Source organism: Opisthocomus hoazin, chromosome 4, assembly GCF_030867145.1.
Source record: "Opisthocomus hoazin isolate bOpiHoa1 chromosome 4, bOpiHoa1.hap1, whole genome shotgun sequence".
Classification (NCBI taxonomy): Eukaryota; Metazoa; Chordata; class Aves; order Opisthocomiformes; family Opisthocomidae; genus Opisthocomus; species Opisthocomus hoazin.
This window is the reverse complement of record NC_134417.1, coordinates 79552958-79580559: the sequence shown is the minus strand read 5'-3', so window position 1 is coordinate 79580559 and position 27602 is coordinate 79552958. Positions and strand designations below refer to the sequence as shown.

General features: G+C 40.6%; 1 protein-coding gene across 3 annotated transcripts in view; it reads right to left on the bottom strand.

Annotated features, from left to right (window-relative positions):
- The window catches only part of CCNY (cyclin Y), a 127656-nt gene that overhangs the window by 47421 nt on the left and 52633 nt on the right, over positions 1–27602 (bottom strand). For 2 of the 3 annotated variants that reach the window (XM_075419707.1, XM_075419709.1), the window contains one exon: positions 5341–5415. In XM_075419707.1, coding sequence (XP_075275822.1) covers positions 5341–5415 — 75 coding nt within the window. Of the gene's footprint in view, positions 1–728; positions 793–5340; positions 5416–27602 lie in introns of those variants that run through there. The other variant, XM_075419708.1, reaches the window with a different exon arrangement.

Below are 27602 nucleotides of genomic sequence, written 5' to 3'. Positions count from 1 at the left end.
TAAACGGCTACACCACGGAGTGAGCCAATTCTCATCATGGCTTACTGTGCACTAACTCCCACAGAGGAGCCCTGAAATGCTACGCATCACACCACTGTCTTCTACAGTGGTCAGGTGCAAGCCTGAAACTATTATTCACGTCAGCTATAACAATTAATACATATTACTTTGGTGAGTATGAACCAGTCACCACAAGCAAGGGTTGCAAGTCAATTGGCCAAAATATTTGGAAAGTAAACAGCAACAACAAGGTAGACAGATGTACAGAGTCTTAATTGTCAGGCAAATGCTTACTGCAGCTGATTAAATATACTATATTTAATTTTTTTAAAGCACTTTCCCAATTAACTCACCCCATAGAGAGCCTGTGGAGCTCTGTTCCAGTGAAAATACCACAGCATTTAGCACACAAGTCTGGAGGCAACTAACACATAAACCAAACTGCAGGATTAAAATAATGATGTTTTCATGCTGTAGGTGATTAAATGCACTTTGGTGCACCATGATTTGAAAGCTATGCAACCCAATGTACTTAGCAAAATAAGAGTGTTCATAATGGTGGGATAGCCTGTCCATTCCCTGTTGGATGAGAAGGCATTATTTGTGATTTTTTATAAGCAAGCAATCTCACATAAACAAGGCTGTATGTGTGAACACTGTGCAATAATTGTGTATAATGCAGACATAAAATGAAAAGAAAATAAGAAAAAACTTTTAAAAATCCTTACATAATTTTCCTCCCAGGGAGCAGAAAGGAGAATCACACATGACAGATGTTAGCCATGTCACTTAGCACATGCTCAGATCCACAATTACGGACATTGCATAACAGAATTGAACAGGAACAGCAGGAAAAATCTGATTGTCTAATAAATAAACTGCTTGAAATCCTGCTAAAACACTGCACTACACTTAAGTTCCACACACTGCATTTATCACCAGCAAGGGACATAAGCAATCTAAAGGAAAACAACAAAACGATGCTGGATACTCACTTCTAAGCATAGCCAAAGTATTTGTCTGGTATTGCATATTGCAATGTACTGGCAGCAAACAATTCTGTTAAGCTGCAAGTAAACCTAATACAGTACATAACTGAAAATTAACAACTGTTAACTGCGAAACTTTGAACACAGTTGAGTATTTAGCAGTGTTATAATCACAAGCAATTATACCGCATACAAAGTTCTTACAGACAATATCCTATTAAGACAGTCTGCACACACACTCCAAATTCCATTTTAATCACCTGTTGCCCCCCACCTTAGTTTTTATCTTCTTTATTTTCCCTTGTATCCATTATATTATTCAATTCCCTATGAAACCACGATCATCTGTGTACCAAAGCAGAAGAATCACTCACAGCTCATTCCCATTTGCCATTTCCAACCTCCAGAAGAATGTATTACCACATTTACACACCCCTCACTTCTCCCTGCTCAAGTACTGCTCCTGCAGCACATTCTTCTAAGCGTGACATTGACCTCCTTCCCCCTCTTTTCCCCATCTAACAGCCATTCCATTTGCCTGGATTCTCCGGTGAGGGACTACAAGGCAGCAGCTGTGCTTCTGTGTTCCCGGCCCACTCTGCCACTGCGTCAGGCTCACCTCTTCCCAGAACACCCGCCGGTGGGGAGTCGGGCAGAGCAGAAACCCATTTTGTCACAACTGCTCTCTTTTGTAATCACAACCCTCCCTTCAAACAAGGGAAAGACTTCTGCCAAGCTACAATGACTGTAAAGAGGTAATTCCACCACTTGGCTTCAGTCAGTTTAAAGAGGCTTTGCACTGCTCGCACAGCACAGTACGGTCTCCAGCAGACCAGACCGCAGCCTTACAACTAACTGTCATTTTGCAGCATAAACTCCTAACTGCAACTCCAGACTTCTGGCTTTCAAGAATGGGGGTTTGATGAAATGAAGCTGAACAGGTTTAGTGTCAGTATAAACAAACATTTACTTTCTTTCTAACATTTTAAAATCTGAAAGTTGGAATGAGACTCTTCAAGTGGAGACTGAGATGCTGCCAAATTGACTTAGTCTTCCTCATTTTAAGGTCAGTGACCTGTTCCTGTTTCTGCAGGGACTTTCAACTGTTATTGCTGAACTCTCACAATAGTAGGAAAATATATTATCCTGAAATATAAGGGAGTGATGAAATACACAAATATATATGTTCTTGTGTGTGTATATGTACATATGTACGTATTTTTCATTGAGCTGTAATAGAAACTTTCTTTGTGCAATTTCTGTAGACTATCTTAATGCAACCCATATCAGGATCAAAGACAAAATCCTTGAGGATTACATCAACAAAAATGTATCGCATTTTGGGAGTTCGTAAATCATTTATTTCTGTTTTATCCGAGACAGGAGACTGGTCTTAGTTAATGCTAAAGTGCAGCTTACTTTACCTCTATCCATTAGATAAACACAATTCCAAAATCCTCTTTGTCTGAAGCCCATTGTGCACTGATACTGCAAAATTTAGCCAGTATGTTGAATGTGTAAGGGCTAATGTAAGTTAGAAGAGGTGGGTAGCTGTAACCCACTTACAGAAAAGACCATTACCAGCACCCTAAAGCAGCAACTGTTGCCCTCTTGCTATTACAAGGAAGGATGGTACGTTACTGGAGTGCCAAGGTTTGGAAACGCTGGCTTAACCACAACCACACAGTAAATAGTGCATGGCTTTTCAGTCACCTCGACCACCCTGCTTACAGGCCAAACTCCGCAAACAAGGGAGAACTTGCACTCACAGAAGTTAATGACATAAAAGGTGATATTCTTTACTAACTCCCTAACCAGGGAGAATTACTCATGCATGATTCAGCACCTAGGAAATTCCCACAAAGAGCTGGAAACATTTAGAAAAGCTACTTTAGTTAGGAATCGAATTAATATTTATTAAGTCTTCCACTTTTCTACAGATTTATTAATTAAGAATGCATTCAGACTACCAACTAAGAGAGACAGAACAGATTTAGATGCTTAGCATGGCATCCAAGCTTCACAGAACAATGAAAATTCAGACCACGTAATATTCAGAGATGCCATGTCCCATCTCATTATATTTGGGGTAGTCAGCTTGTTGCTCTTCGTTCACGTGTTGATCACAAGCAGCTCAAACACAGTTCCTATGCCAGGACAGTACTACAAGACTACCACTGAGGCTGAAAGAGTACAGGGCTACTAGAAAGCCACACGTGGAACTGCCTGAAGGTGACGTTGCCAAGTCACTCTAGCACGTAGTGATGGACTCGGCCATTTCCCACTGTACAAACGTGTGATCTACACTCATAAGTGCCAGACCCTGGATGAAACCTTGAGTTCTGATGCCCTTCAACTCTCCCATATGTGTATTTTAAATGTCTGCAGGTCTTACCTACAGAAATGTTTTCACTTATAGTCAACAGGAAGGTTTCCCAGCCCCATAACTATACTGTTAATGGAGAGAGATACTTACATACCTTCGGTGTTTTCAACATTGCCAGCTCAGCTCTCCCCTTTCTACATTGTCTTAAGAAGTCTTGGGGGTCCCCTAGACTCCACAGCAGGCTGTCAGAATACAACCCTACATGCCCTAAAAAACTGTTACATTTTCCCCTTAGCAAGCATTACACTGCATTTTGGTGTTAGGCAACATCCTTGCATAATGTGATAACTCCTACAGCTCACATGGTTTCACAAAAGGCCCAAAGTACAGCCAAGCAAAATGCTTACTACTGTGAGCTGTCCTACCAGAACAGGATGGTTCTTGGCAATACATCAGTAGATAAATGTTTTCAGTATCTTTTTTCTTTTGTACAAGCAAACAGTCTTTGGATTTTTTCCACTGCAATGAAGGATAGCTGAACAGATCTCACACCCCGTCAATAATGTTTCTATATTGTTTCACTAAATTCATTGTTCTCACTCAAAAATATGTTCTTCATATTACTTAAACTAGAGCAAAGTTTCTTAGACCAACTCTAGTATGGGTGTAACCTCTCATTTCAAACAATGCTTACAGTTAACTCCATATGGCAATAAATTAACCACTATTACTACAAGTAAGAATAACCATCGGGTATGGTCAAAATTTTAGTTGTTGGACTTGGGATCTTTTTTGTCCTTCCCTTCAATAAGCTGTAGCAAGAAAGAGGCAGCATCCATAGGGGATTATACAGTCTCAAACCACTATAAAATAGACATCAATCTTCATAATTCAGCGCACTATGGAAATATTATCATATTCATTTTACAGGCTACCAAGCCAGATTAGAACGGTAAATCACATCCAAAACCACATAATAAGGCATTGACAGAACCAGGGCTGAATTCAGCAGGGCAATCTGAAGGGTAAAAGAGGTACTCACACAATCAACTCTTCAATTAAGGCCTAAATATATTTCCTCTTTGTTCTAGTCATGCTCAAAAATTAGCAAAAAATACATAGCAAGTGAAAACTACATTATTTTCAAGTGATGTGTTTGACACTGCAATTTACTGTGTAAGTCAAAAACTGCAAAAATTTATACGCAGCAGAAAGAAGGACAAAGAATTCACACTGAACAGTCAGAACTACAACGCAGAAACTGCTCTGAAAAGTCTTGGTAGAAAATAATGTGTTTTGCATCGATTATTCACCTACTTCTGAAACAACATGTCATACATGTCCAACAGGGAATGAAAGAGCCAGAACAAATGGCTTCTGTTCGACAAACTCTATCAAGTGGCTTGCTTGACAGATGTAATTCCAGAGGGATCATTTTGCCTATGGACAAAAAAAATACTCGAGACAAATATATGATTGTATCAAATCCATAATGAGAGAAGAAGAGAGAATGTTTGGGTGGGATGGAGGTTGTTTTGTTATTAAAATCTATCATTGAGGTCATTTACAGTATTGGCTATATCAGAGGAAACTCTGGACTGTCTTCTTAGCTAATGTAAACTGGCATTTTCTCAAGAAAATACTCCCCACACACTTCCCAGAAGCTTGGCCTAATATTTAGAGTTTTAAAAAAACAATGAACAGTTACACAGTAAAGTTTGGATTTAGGGAAAGATTTTTTGAACATAGTTATATTCCACTTTATCCATATTTGTAGTTCTGATATGACGACTACTTGGAACTTCTAATTTCAGGACGTGACAGGGCTCAAATCTGTACCTTCTACTACTGGTCTGACAAAATAATTAACGAAAGGTGCGACTTTTTTCAACTTTAACACAATGCATACACAAGCCTCTTTTTTTTTGGAGGGCAATTATATATTAAAAGACTATCGCACGTATTCTAACAAAGGGTTTAGAGATAACTACAACAGCAAATACTGTAATAAATTCAGTAACCTACCATCTGTTTGCGATTTACTGAGAAATATCGTACTGGCCCGTGGATGATCTGATGGGTTGAATTCCATGTTCAAATCTGGAAAGAAAGAACAGCACAAAAACATTTATGATTATCCAACGGTATACACAGATTTTCTCATCTTTTTAATAAAACCAAGTTTACATGCTTCAGCAGCTATGGTAAAACAAAATCCATTCTGAGGCCCACTTTTTTATTCTTCGTCACCCAAGTGCCTCTTTTTGGCATGAAAATCATTTGCATCGACACAGCTTTGGGGTTAGACTTCGGTTCTAAGGGTTGTTTTTGGATTAAAACAGATAAAGCAGCTTGAGAAGTTTGTACACAAGAAGTCGTGAATTATCCATTTACCACCAGTTTCTTCCCACTGTGCCCCAAAGCCATTGCTAAGCACAGGACCACAGCTTGTTATATGTAATTACAGAAGAACTGAGTATTATAAAACAAATACACACCCCTCTGTAGATAGGTAGGTTCCCAAGATTAGATGTGATTAAAAGAAGTAGTTATCGCAGCTGAGTGTAAACAAGCTAAGACTAGGCCAGAGTGTTTTAAATGGTCAAGCTTACAAAAACATGGCACTCTCCTGATATTTCACAGCCGAACACAGCCCTTGCTGTGGCAACTTCAAAAAAAACCCAAAAAAAACAAACCCAAAACCAAACCAGTCCTAAAAAACATGTGTCATGTTACAGATTCTGATATATCACATCTTATACTTACCTCTATGAATGCTATTTTCCCTATCAAGGTTAAAATCCATTGAATTTATTTGTTCCCAAATTGCACTCCACTATCAGTCTGTCAAAACTCTTCTACGCCTCCATGCACTTGAAAGCACGCTACTGAAAACAGCACATTATTTTTTATCATTTTCTCTCTCTCCCAGCGTGGCTATCTCAACCTTAGCTCTCTCACATTCTCTTGATCTCTGGTTAGACATCCTCTTGCATTTGATGCAGGCATTTATGCAAGACTATGGACGAGCACTGATATGCTTATCTTCTGTGATTATCCCAGGCTTTCTACATCTCTCTCACTCCCCTTTCATATTTCCCCTTTCATATCTCTGCGAAAGCTCAGCCAAACTGGAAATTAAGCAGTGGCCGTGGCTCCTTCCCACCGCTCAACCCCACAAAGCACCACAGGTCCTGTTCCCTCCACATCCCTTCTCTCACATCTTCCCCAGCAACAGCAGCCATCAAACACATCCATCTGTTCTTTCTCAATCTGCCTGCACAAGAACCAGAGGAGGAGAACATGGGCATGGGGAGCAGCCAACCCTGCCAGGACAGGTCACTCAGCACAAGGTGGCCAGAAGACGACCAGCGCTGCTGAGAGAGGCTGGCTCCCCACCTCCCTTTGAGGAACAGCACAGAGGTCTCGTGGGCTTGCAGGCAGACGAAAGCAAGCGCCAACTGTTTGGTGTGTAGCTGCAACTCGACCAATCCCAGCTGCTACAGGGAAAAGCGTTAGGCAAATGGGAGCATCCCGCAGGCCACCTGTGGGACCACACCATGCCATGCCACCACTGCTGGCACACGGGAGTATTAGAATGGATTCACAACACGCGAGTAAAATTTCAGTCTCTGGTTGATCTTGGATGTCTTAATTTATTGTACAACTTGAAAACAAGTGCCTTTTTGAATCTGGCAACAAATTCTTATAAATCTTCACTACAAAATTGTGTTACAGAAGAGTGAGATCAAATGATAGACATGTATCAGAAGCTAGTAACTCCTCACCAAAGGGCATTATCCAGAAAAAGGTTACTTCCATCCTAAAGAAAAACAATATATTCACATTGCTTTAGTGTTATCCATAGTTCTTCCTAGTATTTGAAAATTATAATGAAAAACAGCCATAATATGAGTTTACCCATTTGTAATGGAGCAGTTGAAGGTAGAGAGATTTAAACTCACGCAAGCAATACTCTACTATTCCAAAGAGAGGAAAATGAGAGCTAGAATTTCAATTATTGAAATCTGCACAAAAATCTTCTCGATTGCTACCAGTCTGCTCTGTGACTCACCTTGGCCCTACAAAGGACAGACTCAAAGCAGGTACGTCTTCCAACAGTTACCCTACACTCCAAAGCCAGCTTTTAAGAAAAAGTCATTGACTCATAGACAGTCCAAATCAAAACTCTTTCACCGTAAATGTTCTTTCCAGTTAAACAGATGTGCAGTGTTTTCCTACACATTGCCATAGTTCAAAGAACGGCTTCTCTTTTTTTTTTGGTTCTAAAGGACTGTTAAGTTATGCAAAATAGAACTCCCATTCTGTAAACACCTAAACAGTGTGATGCCCCACAAAAACTTCAGGGGTTTTGTCATCTCATGATTGGAATCAAAGGTGTGTGTCTATAAATACATGTATACATACACATGCATATATCTACATATATGTATAGTTAAATCAAACCTAATTTTTGGTTAGCCAAAGCAAAATCAGCCTGAGGTACATTTCAGCTAAGAGATCATGTGCCTAACAGAATTCACACAATTTTGGAGGATTTGGGCAAGACCAGAGTTACAAATACATGCATATATATTTAGGGGGGCATTCTCTTCCTTGCTTAGTAGCATGCCAAAATAAAAGTTATTATACTAGGCATTCTGATTTATCATATTGAAACAAATTCACTCTCTCTACAAGAAGCAGATTTTGTACACAACTTAATTCAGTGCATAACTGCACTGAAGTTTCAGAAAACCACCAGAAGATCACAACGAGATACACCCTGTACACTGTGAGAAACTTAGTTCCTAAAGCCACGGGAGCTGCATTCAAATATGGCCATAAAAAGAAGTGAACTGTAGAACAGTTCAGTTTCAGACTTGGGCTAAAGCCCAGGCAAGATTCTAAATCTCAAAACAAAATCTTAAAAAGCATTACCAAGACCAAAAATACTGAAAACAGCCTCAGTTTGCTCTTTTTAAAGAGATAAGAATAAAGCTCAGATGAGTGTAGAAGAGAGCTACAAGAACAACTGGGGGGACTGCAGAAAATGCCCCCAAACGAGAGCCTGAGTTCAAACCGTTTCACTGACGAAAAGGGAAGACTGGGAGGCATCTGTAGTTCACACGTACCTTCACAGGGGAGAAAGTCCTGAAAGCTCGCTCTAATCTAGCACACAACTTAAAACCAGTGGAAAATCAAAGCAGAGAGATCTCAGTTATGAAACTGGATGAAAAAAAGGCAGGATAATTAGGCACTGAAGCTCCACACCCAAGGAACTCAACTAATGTTGATGTTTTTCCCTTTCTAGAAGATTGCTTCAGCCAAACATCTTTAGGCTTTAGTCCAGCAAGAGTATTTAGGCTCAATTTAAGAATAACTACATGCAAGTTACTGGCTTATGATTCATAAGCAGCTCAGATCAGATGATCCCAGGGGCCTCTAGCTTGAGTTCGAAAAAATCTTCAGAAATAGCAATATTTAAATTATTAAGCACAAAACCTCAGCAAATCCCAGTGGCACATCTGTAAACTTTCTAAAGTTGCACCAAACTCTGCTGCAACTCTGCAGAAAGAGCAAGGCTTTAAGACTTGTGGTGAGAACACATGATGCAGGATAAAAACAGAAAATGAGGAGACTAAATCTTTCATGGCAAAATTTAAACAAAAAAAAAAAACAGTTTCTTCAACTTGTGAGTCTATTGAGACAGAAACAAGCACCACAAGAGGATGAAGGCTGGGCGCTGCAGCAGCTAACTTCTGAGCAACGCGCATCAAAGCTTCTACCGCAACACAAACAGGAAAAACCAACACAGTCGCTGCTTTTGTAATAGTGCACGTGGGCTGCAGCGCAGGCAGCAGGTCTGAAAACATGTTTCTTCTATCAGAAAAATAAGACGTTATTTCCTTCCTTTTGAACAATGAAAGTTGTGTATGTTTGCACTGCCAAAGCTCCGATGCTGATTCAATGACGAACTGAAGCCTAAACTGAGTAAAACACTTGTTTTGGACTTAAACAGTTCTGCAATAATCTGGTGAAATTACTTTCCTTCCCTCCCCACACCCCTGGGACGACAGGCGGTCACCGCCACTGCACAACCACCACTGTCATCAAGGAAAGAGACAACATCATGTATATAGTTTAATGACCTATCACACGCTCAAAAAATTAAATCAATTCATATTTCTTCTTCCCAGAAGACTTTTTTTTCTCAGTTTTTTAAAGAGACTTCAGGTAAGAAAAGAACAGACCTGTCCAGGTCATGCCTCAGAGGAGAACGGAGCTGACTGGGTTAGTTACCCTCTCCCCCATCTCTTCTCCCCCCACAACCGGACACTGCAGAGCAACTGCCCGGTATGGCCTGGGGAGTGGAACCAACAGGAACACCATCAAGTTGCTTACCAAGAAATTAAAAGAATGCAAGCAACGAGCAGTGTTTGCCTAAGCCCTACGCGTTTCCAGGAAGCCTGCCGAAAGGGCAGGGCCAGCCACTGCCATGGGAGCAGGGGCAAGGGAAGCAGGGGCGGCTGGGGAAGGACAGGGCTGTCGGTGTGCCCTGCTGCGGCCGGGAGCAGCCCGGCTCCGTGCCACCGTCCGGCAGCCATGCCTCCCTCGGCTGTGCCACCTCCGCAGCACCAGCAGCACTCCAGAGGTTACTTCTCCGGCTGGCAGAAAGAGCAAAGCTGTTCCTGGAGCTCTCAGTGTACCAGCCCATACCAATGAGCTGATGTCAGCTGTGGGAAGAGAAACAGAAACGGAATTCTCCAGGCATCGACCGGGAGATAAGATTCCCCAACATCAAACGCAGAAAAAACTGCTGAAATAAATTTCCGAAGTCTCACTGTACCTTATGCCTTTCTGCTTCTCTTTTACTCTGGTGGGCTGCTCCCCTCTGTTAACAGCAGTTCTCCATTTAAATGTACAGTAATGAAAATATTCCTTTACATTATTATGTTATGGTAATTCCCTCAGGAGCTGTTAAGAGTTAAATGGGTACCTCAGCTAAGAGGATCCTCCTCGTCTGTCTCTAGTCAAATGAAACAAAAAACCCAGACATTACTTTTAAAAAAGAACAGAGGGCAAAGAAACAAGACTGAAGAAAGTAATCTCTCATTATTATTATCCATTTTCTTAGACTTAATTTTTATTTTAAATCACCATGATTTATGCAACGGAGCCATGATACGATCTTACATTTGGAAAACCATATGATTAAATCTAGTACTAAAGTTTCCATTTCAGACTTCTGTACACCGATGTCTCTAAAATGTGAGACTAAAATAATTCACTGGAATGAATAAATAAATAAAGCGCTAGGATGCTTTCTGTTCAGAAGTTTTTATAGCTTTCAAGCCAAAACAAGACTGAATTGTATAGGCTGATTTCACTGATAACAACAATAACTGTATCTGCTTTTAGACTAAAGCTTCCAAGATGGGAGATCCACTACTAGAAGTTTCAGCTCATGCCCCTCAAACATTGCACAATCACAAGAAGATCTATCAGTGTCAGACCACAAGATTTATCTGTACATTTTTTCCAGTACTTCTTGTCTAGTGTAAGCAGCAACTAATCTACCCCAAATGAAAATGCCTCTCAGCTGTGTTACTGCCTGCAGTATTCCTGTAAGAATGAATGTCAGTGATGATGTTCCACTACACCTTAATAGTGATGATGAAAATAAAAGAAAGTTGGTAATTGGAAGGCTTTCAGGAGGCAACTGGCTGGAACAGTGAACTCCTCAGGTTCGGCTAGGTTGCTGGAAAAACTTGGATATGATCTTTGCTACCCTGGAGCTTCGGTATTCTCTGTGTACCATTCCAAGCAAACGATGGGCATAACGTTTCTCAGCAAGCTCCAATTACACGGTGACTGTTCCGGGCTCTGCTCTGATCTTGGTCTTCAAGGGAGACACAGAGATAGTTCATCAATAAAAGGAGCCCTCTGTGGCAAATCATGCTCGTTTCTGTACAGTTATTCCTGACCAATCAGCCAAATTACAACACAGAGCAGTTCTCACAGACACAGCTGCATTTATTTTCTCTTCTAGAAGGAAAAATCACATGTATAACTTTTCACAGAACAAGGCTGAACAAGGTTTGTATCCAGAATTTTTAATTTTGTAGCATTTTTCAAGATTTGCATTCCCTTTCACAGCAGTTTCTCCCAACTAACTAGATGCATCTCAAGAGAAAATTACATCATCTGACATTAGGTGATATGTACCTCTTTTTTCTAATGTCTCATTATAGTCATAACAGATAAGATACCAATTAACAAATCTTTTCCCCCTCAAGTTCATCGCACAGTTGGTTTTGCTGCATTTATTAGTTTTTGCTTTAACTGTAACCAAAATAAAGTTTAAAAGTATTATGGATATATAAGATAGCAGAAGGCAAGAAAAAAAAGTGTATCTATTTCCCCCCACCTTAGGAAAACAGAGAGTAAAAGACAATTCCTCCACATTACATGAAGAATTCAGCACGGGCTTAGAGACCAACAATTCTGCACTATTATTAGTTCAAGAGCATCCCCACTCCTTAAAGAGAACTGTCCACTGTAAAAAGTGCCTAATGCAAAATATATGGCTGTGCATATATATATTTACATCATATTCAAATACTGCTTCCCCAGCTTTTGAGTGTAACATAAAGCATGACTCATTCATTACAGTACCCCAGAACATCTGAATAAAATCAGATACAATAATGGAATGCAGAACACGGTCTACTCTAAACACCAGTTCTTTATGTTGAAGTAACTTGGCATAAAGAATGTCACTTTCAATTCACTTATCTGAATGGAAGTCTAAGGCCAGCAAAGAGGAACAACATCTCAGATCTGCTACCTTTGAGATATTCGAGTTTGCTGTTAAAATCAGCCAGAGTGATGAGCGGTGCGTGTGCGAGCACGCCTCCCCGCCTGCCTACCTGCGTGCTCAGGACACACTACAGCACAAGGGACGCTGAGAAACATGCAGTCGTAAACTCTCCTTCCAGACAGCCCTCCCTCCCACGTCTGAAAGAAAATTACATTCTTTTTTATGAAGTGTTCAGTAGAATCCAGCCCAAGAATCACAACTGGATCCAAAACTTGTTCATATTCAGGATAGCCAGGGATATCGGGTGGACATGGGCCAGAATGCAGACAAACTGATTCCAGAAATGAGGGGCAACATTCTCTATGACACGACTGGTTTTCATCAACGAAAACTCATTCTAAAACCCCATTTTCATGATACTGAGAGTATAAACAGACTTCTAGAATGAAATTATTACACTGGGACAGCAAGTGGAGCCCTGTGAGTCCAACACACGCAAGAGCTCACGTTGCTTCGGACTCCCGGGCACAGAGTAGGAAGGCGGTTTCAGCCCAGCTGCATCAGGCAGCCAGAGTAGAACCCAGCAGCCCCAGATGACCCCCTCAAAGGTATCGGGTCCACAAACAGCCACTCACCCCAGCTCATCCAGGATGAATACGCTGCCAGGGAAAGAAAGCTGAAGCCAAGCGAAGCTGGTCTCATGCTTCTCACCAACAGGCAAGGCAACACATGAACACCATGTCAGTTCTGCTGTTGGAACACATAGATGGGGCAAGGCTTGCCTTCACTTGTTCAGAAGCATGGTCTGCTCTGAACATTACAAGTAATGTAAACAATGATAAGAAGACGTTATTCCCACAAACCATTTTTTCCAATAATCATATATCATATGGCCACTCTCAAGTAATGCAAGATGGAAAGAGTAACTACAGTGCACACTTCAAGAAGCGTATCTTCTTTGCACTTCTGCACTTTACTGTGCATCTCCCATCACTGCTCATTTTCTCACTGCCGACCTTTCCATTCTGTCACTAAACACTGCTTCCTGGCACTTGAGAACATGCCACTCAAGTTTCCCAGTTCCATCTTCTCTCTTAATAACCTCCCTCCATCAAACAACACAGAGCCAGCGAATGCACACTAGACATGATCATACCAGCGTGCATCCCACCAGAAACATGGGCTGGTGTCCCTCCACTCCAAGTGCATTTCTACCTAAGGTGGCAGAATGTCACCCCTGGGCTGCTTGGCCACCTCTTCCCACTGGATTTTATTAACACCCGAGCGACTGCCTGCTCTTAACCATGCCACTTGTGCCCTACTTTCAGCATGTGTAGCAACAAAAGGAACAAAGCCACTGTCCTATTAACCTCAAACTGAAATTTATGCATTTCTCTAATGCCCCAGTGACACTGAGCACCACTAATGCTTTTTCCCTGATGCATTTTACCTAACATATACACCACTCTAAAAGGAATTTAATCTGCCCTATTAGATCCAAAGGTCGACAGAATATAAACAGCTGTGAAAGACTTTTTAAAAATTTATTAATAATTCTAAAAATATTATTTTTCTTCCCATAAATGTATTAGAAAAAACTACAAGATGATTCACTTACCACTCATTATGGTAATAATTTAATATGCTAAACGTAAACCTTTTACAGATATAAACACAGTATCATTACAGACCTAAACAAATGGTACCAGCTGTTGCCATACCAAATTATTTTACTTGTCATTTCAAAACATTCAAACACCCTCCACCAAAAGAAGCATCAAGCCACCAATGCCACGAGTGAGGCCGACTGGTCATCCTAGCCACCCCTGACACATGTGTAACCCAAAGGTTAGCAGCTGGCAGGGAATTATTCGTCACCAAGTCAAACGCACAATACCAGTCAGCAGAATTTTTGGGTTAACCTACAGCAAAGTGAAACCATTTTACTTGAAGACACAGATCAACACAAAGTCAGCAGCATAGTCATCATCATATCACAGTTAAGCTGACATTATAACCTTGAGTCTCCGACTGAAGCCTCATCTGCAGCTTTGCACCGAGGTGTGTGCATTTCACCATTCCTCAAAACACAGCCATTACTGCCATGTGAATCCTTAAGAAACCGAATGACCTTACAGGTGTGTCATGTTCTGCAAATCAGGGCACAGGAGCTTCAGCTGTAGCTCCTCTTCATCTAGAAAAAAGTAACATCATAATAGTGACTCAAGTTCTGAGGAGCCCTCACATGAGCCCAGTGGAGCAGATCGAGCTTACCCTTCCTCATTCCCTTACAGAAATGATTTTAATAAATTCCAGAAAAAATGGCATTTTTCCAAGATCTCTTCTTTTTCCTTTTGCTTCCCTACTGAGGTGTGTGACCTGAAGTTAAAGTATTTCTCAAACAGCTAATAGGTAATCCATGAAATACAAACAGAAAAAGAATCTGTTCTGGTTTCTCAGAAAATTTAGTCCAAGTGTATTGTAAATCACTTGTAAGGGTACATCTGTGACTTCAAGGGCAGCAGCTGCTTTTTTAATATGCAAAAATATAATTTGCAATCTTTTCTGAGGAACACTGCGGGATACTTCATAAACTACAATAATAGGCTTTCAATTTTTCCCCTGCAGATTTGTATTCACATGGCAACCAAATTACCATGCTACCAAGATACTGTGTTAAAATCAGTACTACATGCAGATTGCCACCTAAAACTGAAAAGCAACTGACATTAAATGAAAAACCTCTCTCACCACTGAAACTCTGCATTTGTGCATGTATGCAAAAGGCCATAAACACACACTGCTAGAGCACGTGTACCTGTATATACACACATCCGAGCCACGGAGCACTTCCATCACAGAGCTGCAGGGCTGACCCTAAGCCCTGGAGGCAGAGTCTCCTGTAACGGCTTACGGCAAAGGCCCACTGTATAGCTTGCTCAATATACATCCACTTCAGATGCAGCTATGTAATGCTGGCCCAGACTCCAGATGCTATAGCTTATGAAACCCAAAAACTTGTGACCTTCAGGTATTTTGTCTGTCCTCAAAAACCCTGTAACTCATGCTCACATGTCCTATATACCAGACAAATAAAAAGGAGTAAGAAGCAGAAAAAAGCTACATTAAACTTTGAAGAAAACAATTTCAGATGTTTAATTGACATTTATTCTCAGTCTTTGATTAAGTTCTTTAATTGACATTTGCTCTCAGAAGAGTCAGCTCAGAACCATTAAACGCTGGTCTTGGAGAAGCACCTTATAACAACTGAGTATGTTGCAAACTTGTCACTGTAGGAGGTACCATTTCCAGAGTAATAAAAAGCAGTGTATTGATATCTTGTTATTTGCTGTGAATTTAAAATGATATAAAACACTGCCATCCATCTTCACTGCACTTTACTGTATTACTCTGAATATGTGAATAGCTCTAAACAGCCACAGAAAAGTCTTATATATTTACTTTTAAGTCAAAACCATACAGAAATGTTTTTGCTCTTCTCCCAAACATGGACTTATTTCCAATACTCCATTGGCTTTATGCCCAGGACAAGTAACATTCAGTCCCAGGGCAGTAATTAGTTTCAGATCCAATATCTTGCAACTCTCTAGCTCTTAATACAAGCTCTGGGCAACTGAAAAAGGGATAAAAGCAGCTTCTTACTTCTTTTTCTCCCAGTCATGTGTACACAGCCTCTGCATGTAATATTCAAGTCTTGAGGCTGACCTGATCAGCCACAGGTAATGCAGCCATTCGAAATTCAGGTAGGTAAAGCCTTACCAGATCAAACCCAGAACAGAGACACCTGTGCTACTGGTAAGAAGGGGGAAGGTCCTTGTGAAACTGCAGTCAAAAGACACAGTGCAGAAAACACACACAAGGTTAAATGAGGTACAATACAGACAAAAAGGTTGAAGTGAGTACTAGTATTTCTATTACAGATGAGGTACTGAGGCAAAGGAATAAAATCAATTCATCACTGAAATCCTGGTGCCATTTTGCACTTAGTCCACACCTCTGCAAATCAGACTCGAGGCCTCGATGTATCTAGTTAGCCAGATAAAGAAGAACATGTACTTCGGGACCATAGGACCATCTTGTCCAATCTTAATATCCCTACTTTCAGATGCCTAATTTAGAGCTTGTCACCCAGCTGCCCTACAGTCAAAAAAGCAGGCACTTTTAGAAGTGCATTTGTCCAGTGGCTCTTTGCCTAATCGTAAACCAAAAAATTGGGATAGAACAGATGCATCATACTCTAGACACGCTGACCCTTCATCTTTCCCAACACATTTCTTGAGAAAAGTACCAAGGAAATAATTCAAAACATACATAAAGTGCTGCACTAACCCGGTCATAGTTTGCTGTAGTCTGCTTCTAATCATTCACATTGACACTATGTGCTGCTTTTTTCTTAAGCAGTACCTTACTCCCAGATTATGGAAATTGTTCCATGTACCAAGGCTACTGGAAAGATGCATGCAAATACCCACTGAATCACAGAATCACAGAATAGTAGGGGTTGGAAGGGACCTCTCGGGATCATCTAGTCCAACCCCCCTGCCGAAGCAGGGTCACCTACAGCAGGCTGCACAGGACCTTGTCCAGGCGGGTCTTGAATATCTCCAGAGAAGGAGACTCCACAACCTCCCTGGGCAGCCTGTTCCAGTGCTCCGTCACCCTCAGAGGGAAGAAGTTCTTCCTCAGGTTCAGACGGAACTTCCTGTGCCTCAGTTTGTGCCCATTGCCCCTTGTCCTGTCACTGGGCACCACTGAAAAGAGCTTGGCCCCATCCTTCTGACACCCACCCTTCAGATATTTGTAAGCATACCCGATGCTATGTAATGTAACCTTTTTGGAAGAATATTTCCTATTGTTGCCTGGAAGGCAAATGCTAATTTAACTCCCCAAGTTCATATTCTTTTTGGGCTATTTTTGCCTTAAATAGCTCAACACTTTCAAATGTTCACTGCAAAATTGAGACCTGTGCTCAAACCATTAGGTAGATGCACTGAAAGCAACAAATGCGAATTGCTACCATAGCACAGTTAAAATCACCCCATGTCAGTATACAATACTGCTTTCAGAGTTGCTATGACAAAAGAGAATCAGAAAAACAATATATTAAATCAGAAAAGATAATACCTAATGCAGCATGTTAATCAGAATTACTTCATCAAGTCTCCTCCAAGACAATCTACAGCGGGATCTACTAACAGAGAAGAATACCACATCACTAGCAATTTGTACTCCTGTCAGGAATGCATTTAGTCACAGCACAGATTAAATGATTAAGTAATTGCTATGCAGACGTGAAATTTTCCAATCTGAAGGCCTATGTCTACTCTGCCAATAAAGAATTAACTACAGTGAGTCACTTCACTCAGGACAGCAGTTCCTCACTTCAAATCGCATCAGTTTTTTACATGAAAACAGGACAGACAGCTGACCTCACAGGACAGGCTTCACTGGCAAGTGCTATATGTATAGAGCAGATATCCAGTCAAAATCTGACTGCCCTTCAAAAGTGAAAGAAAAATTAAAAAATCATTCAGGATTCACCACGTAAAATCAACACGGGGTATTTACCTGAAGGTCCTACTCTCCTGAAGAACCTATTTTTAACAAGTGTCCTGATATTTAAAGTACCTGGATACACAGAGGCTAAGTCAAGCAGTTTTATAATAGGACACTACCTCTCTCAGACTTTCTGAAGTTTCTTAAAGGAATAAAAAATATTTGTATAATGATACCACCTACCTGGGCTTCCACAAGGTCTTAATAAGGTCACCTGCTTCTGAAACTAAGTGGAACATTTAATGCTCCGAGAGGCCTGGCACAAATTGCTTAAAAGATGGAAAATGAAGCACAGGATGAAACTGTCACTTTCCAATAACTGTTCTCTCTTGTTCTTCAACACATTCAAAACCATAAAGTAAATTTAATAAGATCACAAAGTCTGCAGATAATAGGACACGGCATAGCAAACTAGCATCAGCTGTGAAGAATGTCTTCAGTTACCCGTCAAAAAATTGGCAGATGTAGACAAAAGCAAAAAACTGGGGCACACAGGAAAAAAAATTCTAACTTCATCTTCAAAACTATAAGCTTTGAATATTCCTACTGAGGAAATCTGTTGTAGGAATTGGGAGCAAACACAACTAGTACAGACAGATCCAAACCCCACAAAAAAAAACGGCTCTTCAGCAGCACTAACGGTGGGGAACCACGTTCCACGAGACACTGAAGTTCCTACGGTTTCCAAGGGTTCAAAAGGGACTAGGCAGGCTCCTGGAAGACAAATTAACTAAGAATTGCAAAGCATATAGTAACTGCTCAGGAAGTTACCAAGGTGTAATTTTAGGGCAACTAGGTATTCTGAAGAACCACTGGTCCATGTGTCTGGTTTGTATTCTGGCATCGGCTCCTGCAGGAGACGGGACAAAGGGCCGGGCAGAACTTTGATATAACCAACACCGCTCACGTTAAAATCCTTTTGTAATCTGATAGACTAGAAAAACAAACAGATTAAATTAAACCCAGGTCCTTTGTTTCTGATAGCTACTAAAATATCTGAAGTAACTAAATCCAAAGCAAGGAATTCACTAGACCAGCATGTACCAGACCAGTGCTTTTTAAGCAAGGAGAAAAGCTGTCCTAGCGTAGTAGTTTAACAGTAACTAATTTGTCCACACTGCTGCAGTTCTGTCAACTTTCCAGCACCAGATTTATCGCAACACATGGACTTTCATCCTCAGAGAGCACCGACCAGACATGCGTTTGTCTTTCTGGTAGCTGTTGTTCTGGAAAGCAGAGGGAAAGGGAGGTACTGCATGCCTTGCGCATCGACCACAAGAACCAATGCAGGTGAGTCAGAAGTGAAACAAGTCCAAACCAAATTTTCAGTAAGGGTCCAATTATTCATCTGCTACAGGCCATGCTACCGTGCCAGTTAACTCTCAGCGGATTCCCGTGTCGCAGTTTTTCTGGTTGGAATAATGCTCATGTCCCATCTAACACTATATACACGTTGGTCCACCACAAACTGTTTAAGGATCTGGACCAACACAGGAAGAACTGGTCACTAACCTTCTTTTTCCTACCAGTGTATACCTAGACTGAAGCCATATATTAAAACCCATGCATCTCTGATTTATAAAATAATGACTAGAGCTGCTAATTCTGCAGGAAAAAATATGACAGTATGTTTGGGTAGAAAGGAACAGAGGCTTTAGGTTTTGTGTTTGGGGTTTTGGGTTGTTTACCTCCACATGGCACTTTGAAAATAGGTGAAATGCAGGGGATTTTGTGGGCCTTTGCTATCCGTGCAAGGAACACAAGGGAGATTTCAGCACTCATCTAGGCTGCCTTGCTTGAGGCCATTTCCTCTCGTCCTATTGCTACAAAAAATTAAAAAAAAAAATAAAGGCCTCAAGTTGCATCAGGTGAGATTTATATTGGATATTGCGAAAATTTTCTTTAAATTTCATTACTGAAAGAGTGGTCACACATTGGAACAGGCTGCCCAGTGAAGTGATTGTGTCACCATCCCTGGAGGTATTCAAAAAGTGCACAGATGTGGCACTTTGGGACATGGTTTATAGGCATGGTGGTGGTGAGGTGATGGTTGGACTTGATGATCTTACAGGTCTTTTCCAACCTATGATACCACGATTTATTATTTATTATGCTCAGCAAGAGCCAGAGATACTTTCAACACGTCAGCAAACGCAGATCAGAACTGCTGCTGCTTTTCATACGTCCCAAGGCCTTGGTGGAACTATGTTTTGTCAGTATTTTTCAAAAATACCAAAAGTTCACATTTCTAAAAATTAACAGTTTTTGGATGCACAGAAATGTTCAAAGTTAGCATTTTCACTCTGACACATGCTTTTTGAAGAAGAGATTTCCCACATTTTGTAAATCATGTCCATGGCCAGCTAGAGAGAAAAATCACAAATGTAACAAAATTTAAAAAAAATTTTCTCTTAAACTGTGAGGTTTAAATGTTTCCTCACCGCCTTAAATTTCTGCAAAATGTGTGAAGGTACAATGTTGTCTCATGATTTAAAGACCTGACTGGCCTCTGACCACCTGCAAAACGACAAGAGGGCTGTCCTCCTCCACCTGCCCCTCATTCGCATCCTAGTTGTGCAGAAAAACAACCAACCAAAGTTTCACCTACTCACTCTGTTCGGTCTGGATCCAATCTGTACTTCATCCTCACCATTGCCTGTAAAAACTCCCTGTTAATTTTGCTGTAATAATACTGCAAAATCTGGCAGCTCCCAGTATCCTTTTAGACAAGCAGAAGAATTAATTTCACTTTGCTGTTTGTACTTCGTCCTAGCGACATGAAACACACACAGGATTTGATTATACAACCTCCATATACGTGGGAGGGATTCGGAGGCTCGTCTGAAAACCTGCCACTCCATACACACTCAAAAGTTCGACAGCATGGTTTTCCAAAGCACACATCCATGTAGCTGCAATCACAACTGAGTTCCGTCACTCTGAATCATCAGATATGTCACCAAAAACACAAAAGCCACACAGGGAAGAGAGTAAAATAAATAAAAAGAGAAAAATACACAGTATGTCTATTCAGTAACTTGGGCTTGGTCCTGTTGTGAGAGGAGCTCAAAAGAAGTTACTGGATTTACACCAGTTCACACTATCCAGTAACTTTAGTGGTTTCAGTCCAAATACCAGCAGATCAGTCACCGTAAAATACAGCGACCAGAACTGACACTGATGTCACTGTGGCTGGCAGCTTTTTCCAAGACTCTGTGCACTGGCTGAACCTCAGCCCTTTTTCAGCAAACTCCCAGGCACGTAACAGGTCAGGAGCTCCAGCGACAGCAGTGCCGGGCAGGTCTTCCCGCTCCCTTCATCTGTCACTCTGCCGTGCGCCTTGCTCTTTGGGCAACTGGAAGTCTTCCAGGTATCAGTGAAGTCAGTCTGTTTTCATTTACTAGCAATAGGCTACGATTTTCAAAAAATACCACAGAAAAAAGTTCTAAAATTCACTTTCACAATATTAAAGAAAGTTCCAATTCTTCTATTTGAAGACTCACAAAACTGAATAAAAATCCAGAGAAGAGACAAGGTTCAACTTGACATATTTTTACAGCACAAGTACTAGTAAGGTGAGTCTAGCTGAAAGGTATCAGCCTTTGAAAAATCATTAGCATCATCTTTGTTTGCTGTTTTTCACCCTTTAAAACTTGACGCTGTCTCCAACTTGTCTGACTTCAAAAGCGGAAAATGATTTGTCCTCAATATGATTATATCTGCATACTGAAAACAACTTCAGGAGTGTTTTTAATTTTGACCTTCTTTTCTTTCTTCCTGATATACCTTACATTTCTCCTTTGAGATATGCAGATGAAATTCCCATAACTGGACACCAGTTTTCTCCCATATAAATAACTGGAAAATAGCTCATCTGTTCCTGAAGTCTCTTAAAGATCTTGGTCACTTTTCACCAATGCTGACAAGAGATGCCCTAAACTATTCTGAGCAACTGAATATGGAAATTCATTCTGCTAGTTCACAGTACTTCACTTCTTCAAAATACCAGGAGGACTGAAGAAAGAGCAACAATTTTTGAGACATAAACCTCAAAGGTTTGCCATGCGCCTCATACCTCAGCTTTGGGTGCGTATATTGTATGCCATGGCACCCGTATGCCATCAGCTACCCCTGCTTCTGGCATTGCCTTTTATTCAGCACGATAAAGGGAAGGCTGTTGTTACAGCTGAGGCAAAAGGCTGGCCCTCCTGAGATTCAGGGTAAGCATTCAACTCTGTCACAAACTTATTACGTGAATTCGCATAAATAATTATCCTGGATTCCTAACCTTGGTGTATTGACTCACTCACATCTTTAGATCTTTTAGAAGAATAACTATTGCTTGCTGTAAGTATGCCACACAGCACCTCAAGGCTCATACAGCAGTCTGTGAGAGACTGTCTACACTAAAGCAATGCAAATTAATTTCAAATCGATAGCCACGTGTAATAATTCAGGGGAAGATTTTGCACAGAGCTTATGAAAACTTTCAGATTTTAGGAAACTGGTCCTAAGAAAGCTGCCATGTCTTGGAGTGCCCTAGTCTATCCTTTCTGAAGAGAACCTTAGCATGTACCCACCAAATTAGGATGACTAAAACATCTTTATTTAAACCAAATATTTGAAGGACTAATGAGAACAGTTGAAAAAGCTTACTTTTCTTAGCTAAGAAAATGAGTTTGGGGACTGGAAGACACCAAACAAGGCAAGAGGACAGCTGACACAGGCAGGCTTTGGGCAGGTTTGGGATGGAGAAGGAATAAACGCGGGTGCTCCTATAGAAGAATCCTGGATCCTCCACCCAAGCCAAAACAGTATTCCAGAAGAGGAAACAGAGCAGAAGGTATATACTTTTGCCTAATCTGCATGTATTTTATACTACTAAGTAAACAGCAATGATGTCCTAAAATACTTTAAAAGTAAAGCCTATATGGATGGAGATCTGGGACACTGTGGTGTTTAAGTTCCACAATATCCTGGAATTCAGCACAGATCTGAGAGTCTAAGGCAGCCAGGACATAACGCTCCATTTTGCGACAGGGTAACAATAAGCCTACAACCAGGAAATCTTCCAGACGTGCCAAGAAAGAAACACCACCACGGCCTCCCGAGACGCCGAAAGCATAGCAGATGCCCCAGCACTGCTGGGACCCCCAGACTGAGGGCAGGCTGAGGAGTGTTGGAGTGGATCGGTGTCAGCTCCACAGATCTCATCAGTCACTGAACCAGCTCCGGAAAAGACAGGACGCTGCATATCAAAATTCCTGCATTTCTGTCACCGACTGAATCCATCACCGCATGAATAAACTTCCACTGCCTGGTTTGCTGACACTCTGGAAAGAGCAAGCATGCAAAGAGCTACAGACATGGTTGAAGTAACAGTATAAGCAGCCCATGTTGGCCTACTCCCATTTTGTTAAACTTGGGAGACCAGAACACCGCAGAAAACTGTTCCATATTTTCCTGAAAATCTAACGGGATTACACCTTTTTCATCTGATAAGCCATCATCTATTTTCTTCCACTTTTGTTCTGAGTCTGTCACATCAGTGTCAGAAGAACTGTATTTTTACTAAATTCTTTCCAAGCCACCACTCTGTTCACTTCTGACTCCAAGGTGGCCTTAACAAGCCTGCTCGCAAACAGAGGAGAAGCTGCTCTCTCAAAACAGCTGTAACAAAGTTCTGCTGAAATGTTTTTCCCCAAGCAAATTTTTCTCATTATTTTTAACTGTCATAAGAAAACCTTTCTCTATGCTTTCCCTCCCACTTCTCTTCACTAGAAAAATTTCATATCCTTTCTGTAATAAATTAGTATGTCTCTACTTGTCATACAGTAACACACACACAATCAACCGGAAAATCATTCCCTTCAATCCACCACAGAAAGCAACAACCAACAGGAAGAAAAAGGAACTATTAGAACACAACAGGAGCTTGCAAAATATCTTTATTTACCTCCCTTTCTTTTACCAAGGTCAATTTTACTTATTGGATTTCTCCAAGAAAAAAAAATTACCACCACCAACAGCATTTTTCCAGCCAAATTCACATTCCATGGAATGAAAACAGTGCATGTGCATGCAAGTTTTTGCCAGCTATGTGTAACCTCTGTAGCTTTATAAATTGCACCATTTACAGACAGATGACTGCTTGCATATTAATTTGCCTTAAGACTTAGGCTTTTCTGTTGAACAAAACTCTCAAAAGAAGTTTTAAAAAATTACAAATGAACACATCAACAAATGAAGTGCAAAAGCCTTAAAAATCACATCACAGAATCACAGAACGGTTTGGGTTGGAAGGGACCTTACAGATCCCCTGGTTCCAACCCCCCTGCCGTGGGCAGGTACCCTTTCTACTAGAGCAGGTTGCTCAGAGCTCCGTCCAACCTAGCCTTGAACACTGCCAGGGAGGGGGCAGCCACAGCTTCTCTGGGCAGCCTGCGCCAGGGCCTCACCACCCTCCGAGTGAAGAATATAACCTTGGTAAGTTACTCTTCAAACAGCACTCTGTTATTACTTGGTCTTCAGTAAACCAAACAAAAAAAATTGAAAAAGGAAGATGTTACCCAAGTCATCAGAAGTAATCCCTTCTGCAACCGATACGATAATTTCTCGAAGTACAACTAAGTTTGTCTAATTAGTATTAGCTGGTGATCATCCACCACTTACTACTCCACTGCTTCATCCAAACACATATTTTACCATTCTCTCCCATTCCATTGCATCCAAATGTGTTCTAGTACATCCTTTCACAATAGTTTCCAACGCTGCCAGGCTTTGAATGTTTTTTCTGATCACATCTTACGCGCTAACAAAACATTTGGAGAATGTCTCTAAACACTGTCTAGACCACGATGGGCTAGAAAATCTCAGCCAGACGACTCCACTCTCTGTATTGAAAAGAAGTGGAAGTGCTCTTTGAAGTGCAAGTCCCCATGTCTCCACTTCAGACATAATTGCATAGGACGAAAAAAATGAGAAAAATAATCAGTAAACAGCTACAAGTTGGTAGAAGATACCTTTTTGAGATGGTTAGAGGATACCAAACAACAGCGCATCACTGTATCTGGAACAAATTCAGCGTACATGAGACCAGCAGCTGCATCGTGGAGGTTTCTCCAGGATTTTCTACTCGGCTGCTGTGGGGAAGCATTCACAGCCCTGCAAAAGGGCTGCTTGAAAGGTGGGAGGCTCCAGAACAGGCCCCTCACAAAGACCTTCTGCAGAGAAGAGACTCCAAAACAAAATCCACAATCCTCCTATACATTCAAGGTGAGATGCAAATGACAACAGAAGGGAGAGTAACAGAAAGGAAAAACATCTAAGCAAAACATGAAACTGCTCCTGTCGGGTGCGAGACAGAAGTCTAGAAAGGCAGCTGTTCATACAGCTCTTAAAGCCAGGGACTGGTGTTCGGTGAGAACCAATCTCATACTTCCATTTCCAGAAGTCTGAGAATAATATTCTCCTACAGTCTCCTCTGACTGCCAAAGGTCTGTTCCACAGTAAACTCCTGCATTGCTGTTCCCAGGCAAAGCTGGGGCAGAAATCTATGCAAGATGAATCGGAGTGGAAGTAAGGGTCAAAGGCAGGTATTTAAATTGAAACTTTCCCTTTTTAAAAACTAAACATTAAATAACTTGGGAGTTTCATCTCTCCTAGGCTTAGGCCTTGGGGTGTTTGCTCAAGTTTTCCCTTACGTTTTCTACTCATGCTTTAAAAAAGTTTCAATTGAAGCAAGTTGCTGGCCACATGTCCAACCAGTCTGTGTCAACAACGGCTCCTTCTGCCAGTGCAGAAACTGTTTTCATTAATATAACTGAGGGAAGAAGTCAAATTCGATTCAAAATAGGAAAGCTTGCTTACTCTATGAATAAAACCAGTAGAGACTAAAACATCAGTTCTAAAATTCAGAAGGACAAAGTGTCTAGAAACAGTACAACAACAGTTACTATACCCTCCTCCTTAACAAGTTAGTTAAGAATACATTAATACTTTTCCTTTCTTGTCATTCTTAGTGTATGGGTTACTTTATCCAGTAAGATAGTTCTAAATGGTTTTGTGCGTTTCTGTTAAATCCCAAATCCCTTCCAAACAGAGCCTGACATACACATTTAAAAGTGAGTTCTGTGTTAGCACAGTGTTTCAAGTGTATATTTTTATTTTGATCAAGCTGAAACCCCAAAAGACAACATCAAGTATCACCAGTAGCTATCCTTGCTATACATCAGAGACTGCCCATCATTCTGAAGCAGTCTGCGTACTGTTAGCGATACATATAGTTTGGAGAACCTTACTCTCATGGAAATTAAAAAAATCAGTTAGCATCTTCTAACAGAAATATAAAGATTAACCTATATAACTGATTAAACTATACAGTTGCGTACTTAACCTGTAGGTCCTTCTTCTCTGGTCAACAAAAATAACTACTGTGTGAAACAGATTCAACCTACTCTCCCTTAGAAAACTGAAAATGTAAAACACAAATCTCATTCCAAGTTTCCTACTCCCTTATTTTAATAAGGACTAAGATCCATCCCTATTCAAAATAGCATCCAATGTTTTATTACTCCCTTCTAGACTTTGTTCAAGCTTTGAAGAAATTCATTGCAACACAGCTTCAGTGATCACAACACCTTTCTTCTGAACTACCTCACAAAAGCATATACAAAAACATTTACACCCCTATCTACAATTGCTACTGGAAAATACATTTTGCTCCAAAACTACTCCAAAATCAAGCTTCTGTTAATAAAGAGTTGAAAATATAAAGTAAAGCTTGCCATTTAGAACCCCATTTCTTGTACTGCATCTTTGAAATTCATCATTGATTATAAGTGGTACTTCACAGTTACATAGGAATTCCCCGTTAATTTTAACTTGCATCAAATGCACTGATAGTCTACTATCATTCTGCCATACTACAACACAGGCTAGAGAAGAGGCTGTTGCTTTTAATCTACAATGATAACAGCATTAATGACTAAGTCAGCAGACTGGCAAATACCTCTACTTTTAAATCACAAAAACATATGTTGTGGTTTTATTATTTCACAGGGAGACATCACCGCTCATTAGTGAAAGCAAATAGGAATATGTGGAACCCTCACTTTTCAGCTTTGGTACCTTCATCTGTTTTTTCCTTGCCAAAAGGTTTTAGACTCTCTAGGTGTTGGTGAATGATGTTCCTTACTCCTTGGGTTTTTTTAACAGGACTATCATTACATCTCAGAGTTAGTTCCTTCCTCCTTCCCATTTTAGACAGTGGAAGACAGCAAATCAAGCACCACAGAAAAAATAACAGAGGACAAAGACAGTAGAATTTGCAGGTAACTTAGCAATTAGCACAGTTAGTCACTGAGAAAAGGGGCAAACCTGGAGGTCCATCAACATTCCCCCTCTTCCTTCTCTATTTACTTTCTTCCTTGACCTTTTCTACATGATATGGTGATAGACAGATATAACAAAGCTGAATTAACCTAATAATTTTCCATATTAAAATAAGTAAAAACATTGACGATGCTAGTAAAGAAATAAGGTATGACAAAAATAAGAAGGAAAAAACACTACAAATTACCATTCTAATAACACAAAAACCACAAAATTTCACTTTCTTGTAATGGGGTTGTTTGTTATTCAGTGTAAAACTTTTCCCTGGTGACCAAAGGCTTTTTTTGTTCTTTTTTTATTAAAAACAATCTCAGTACAGTCATTCCAGATTTATACAGATTTGGCTGATTAGCTGGAAGATAAAAAGACTGAAAGCACATCACGGCAAATTATCACAAACCAGATTTCAGAAAAATAACAAATCAGGCATTCAAAAAGATACGGGGTCTTATTTACCACAATCATCCTTTCTGGAGCTTGAAGGTATACAAAC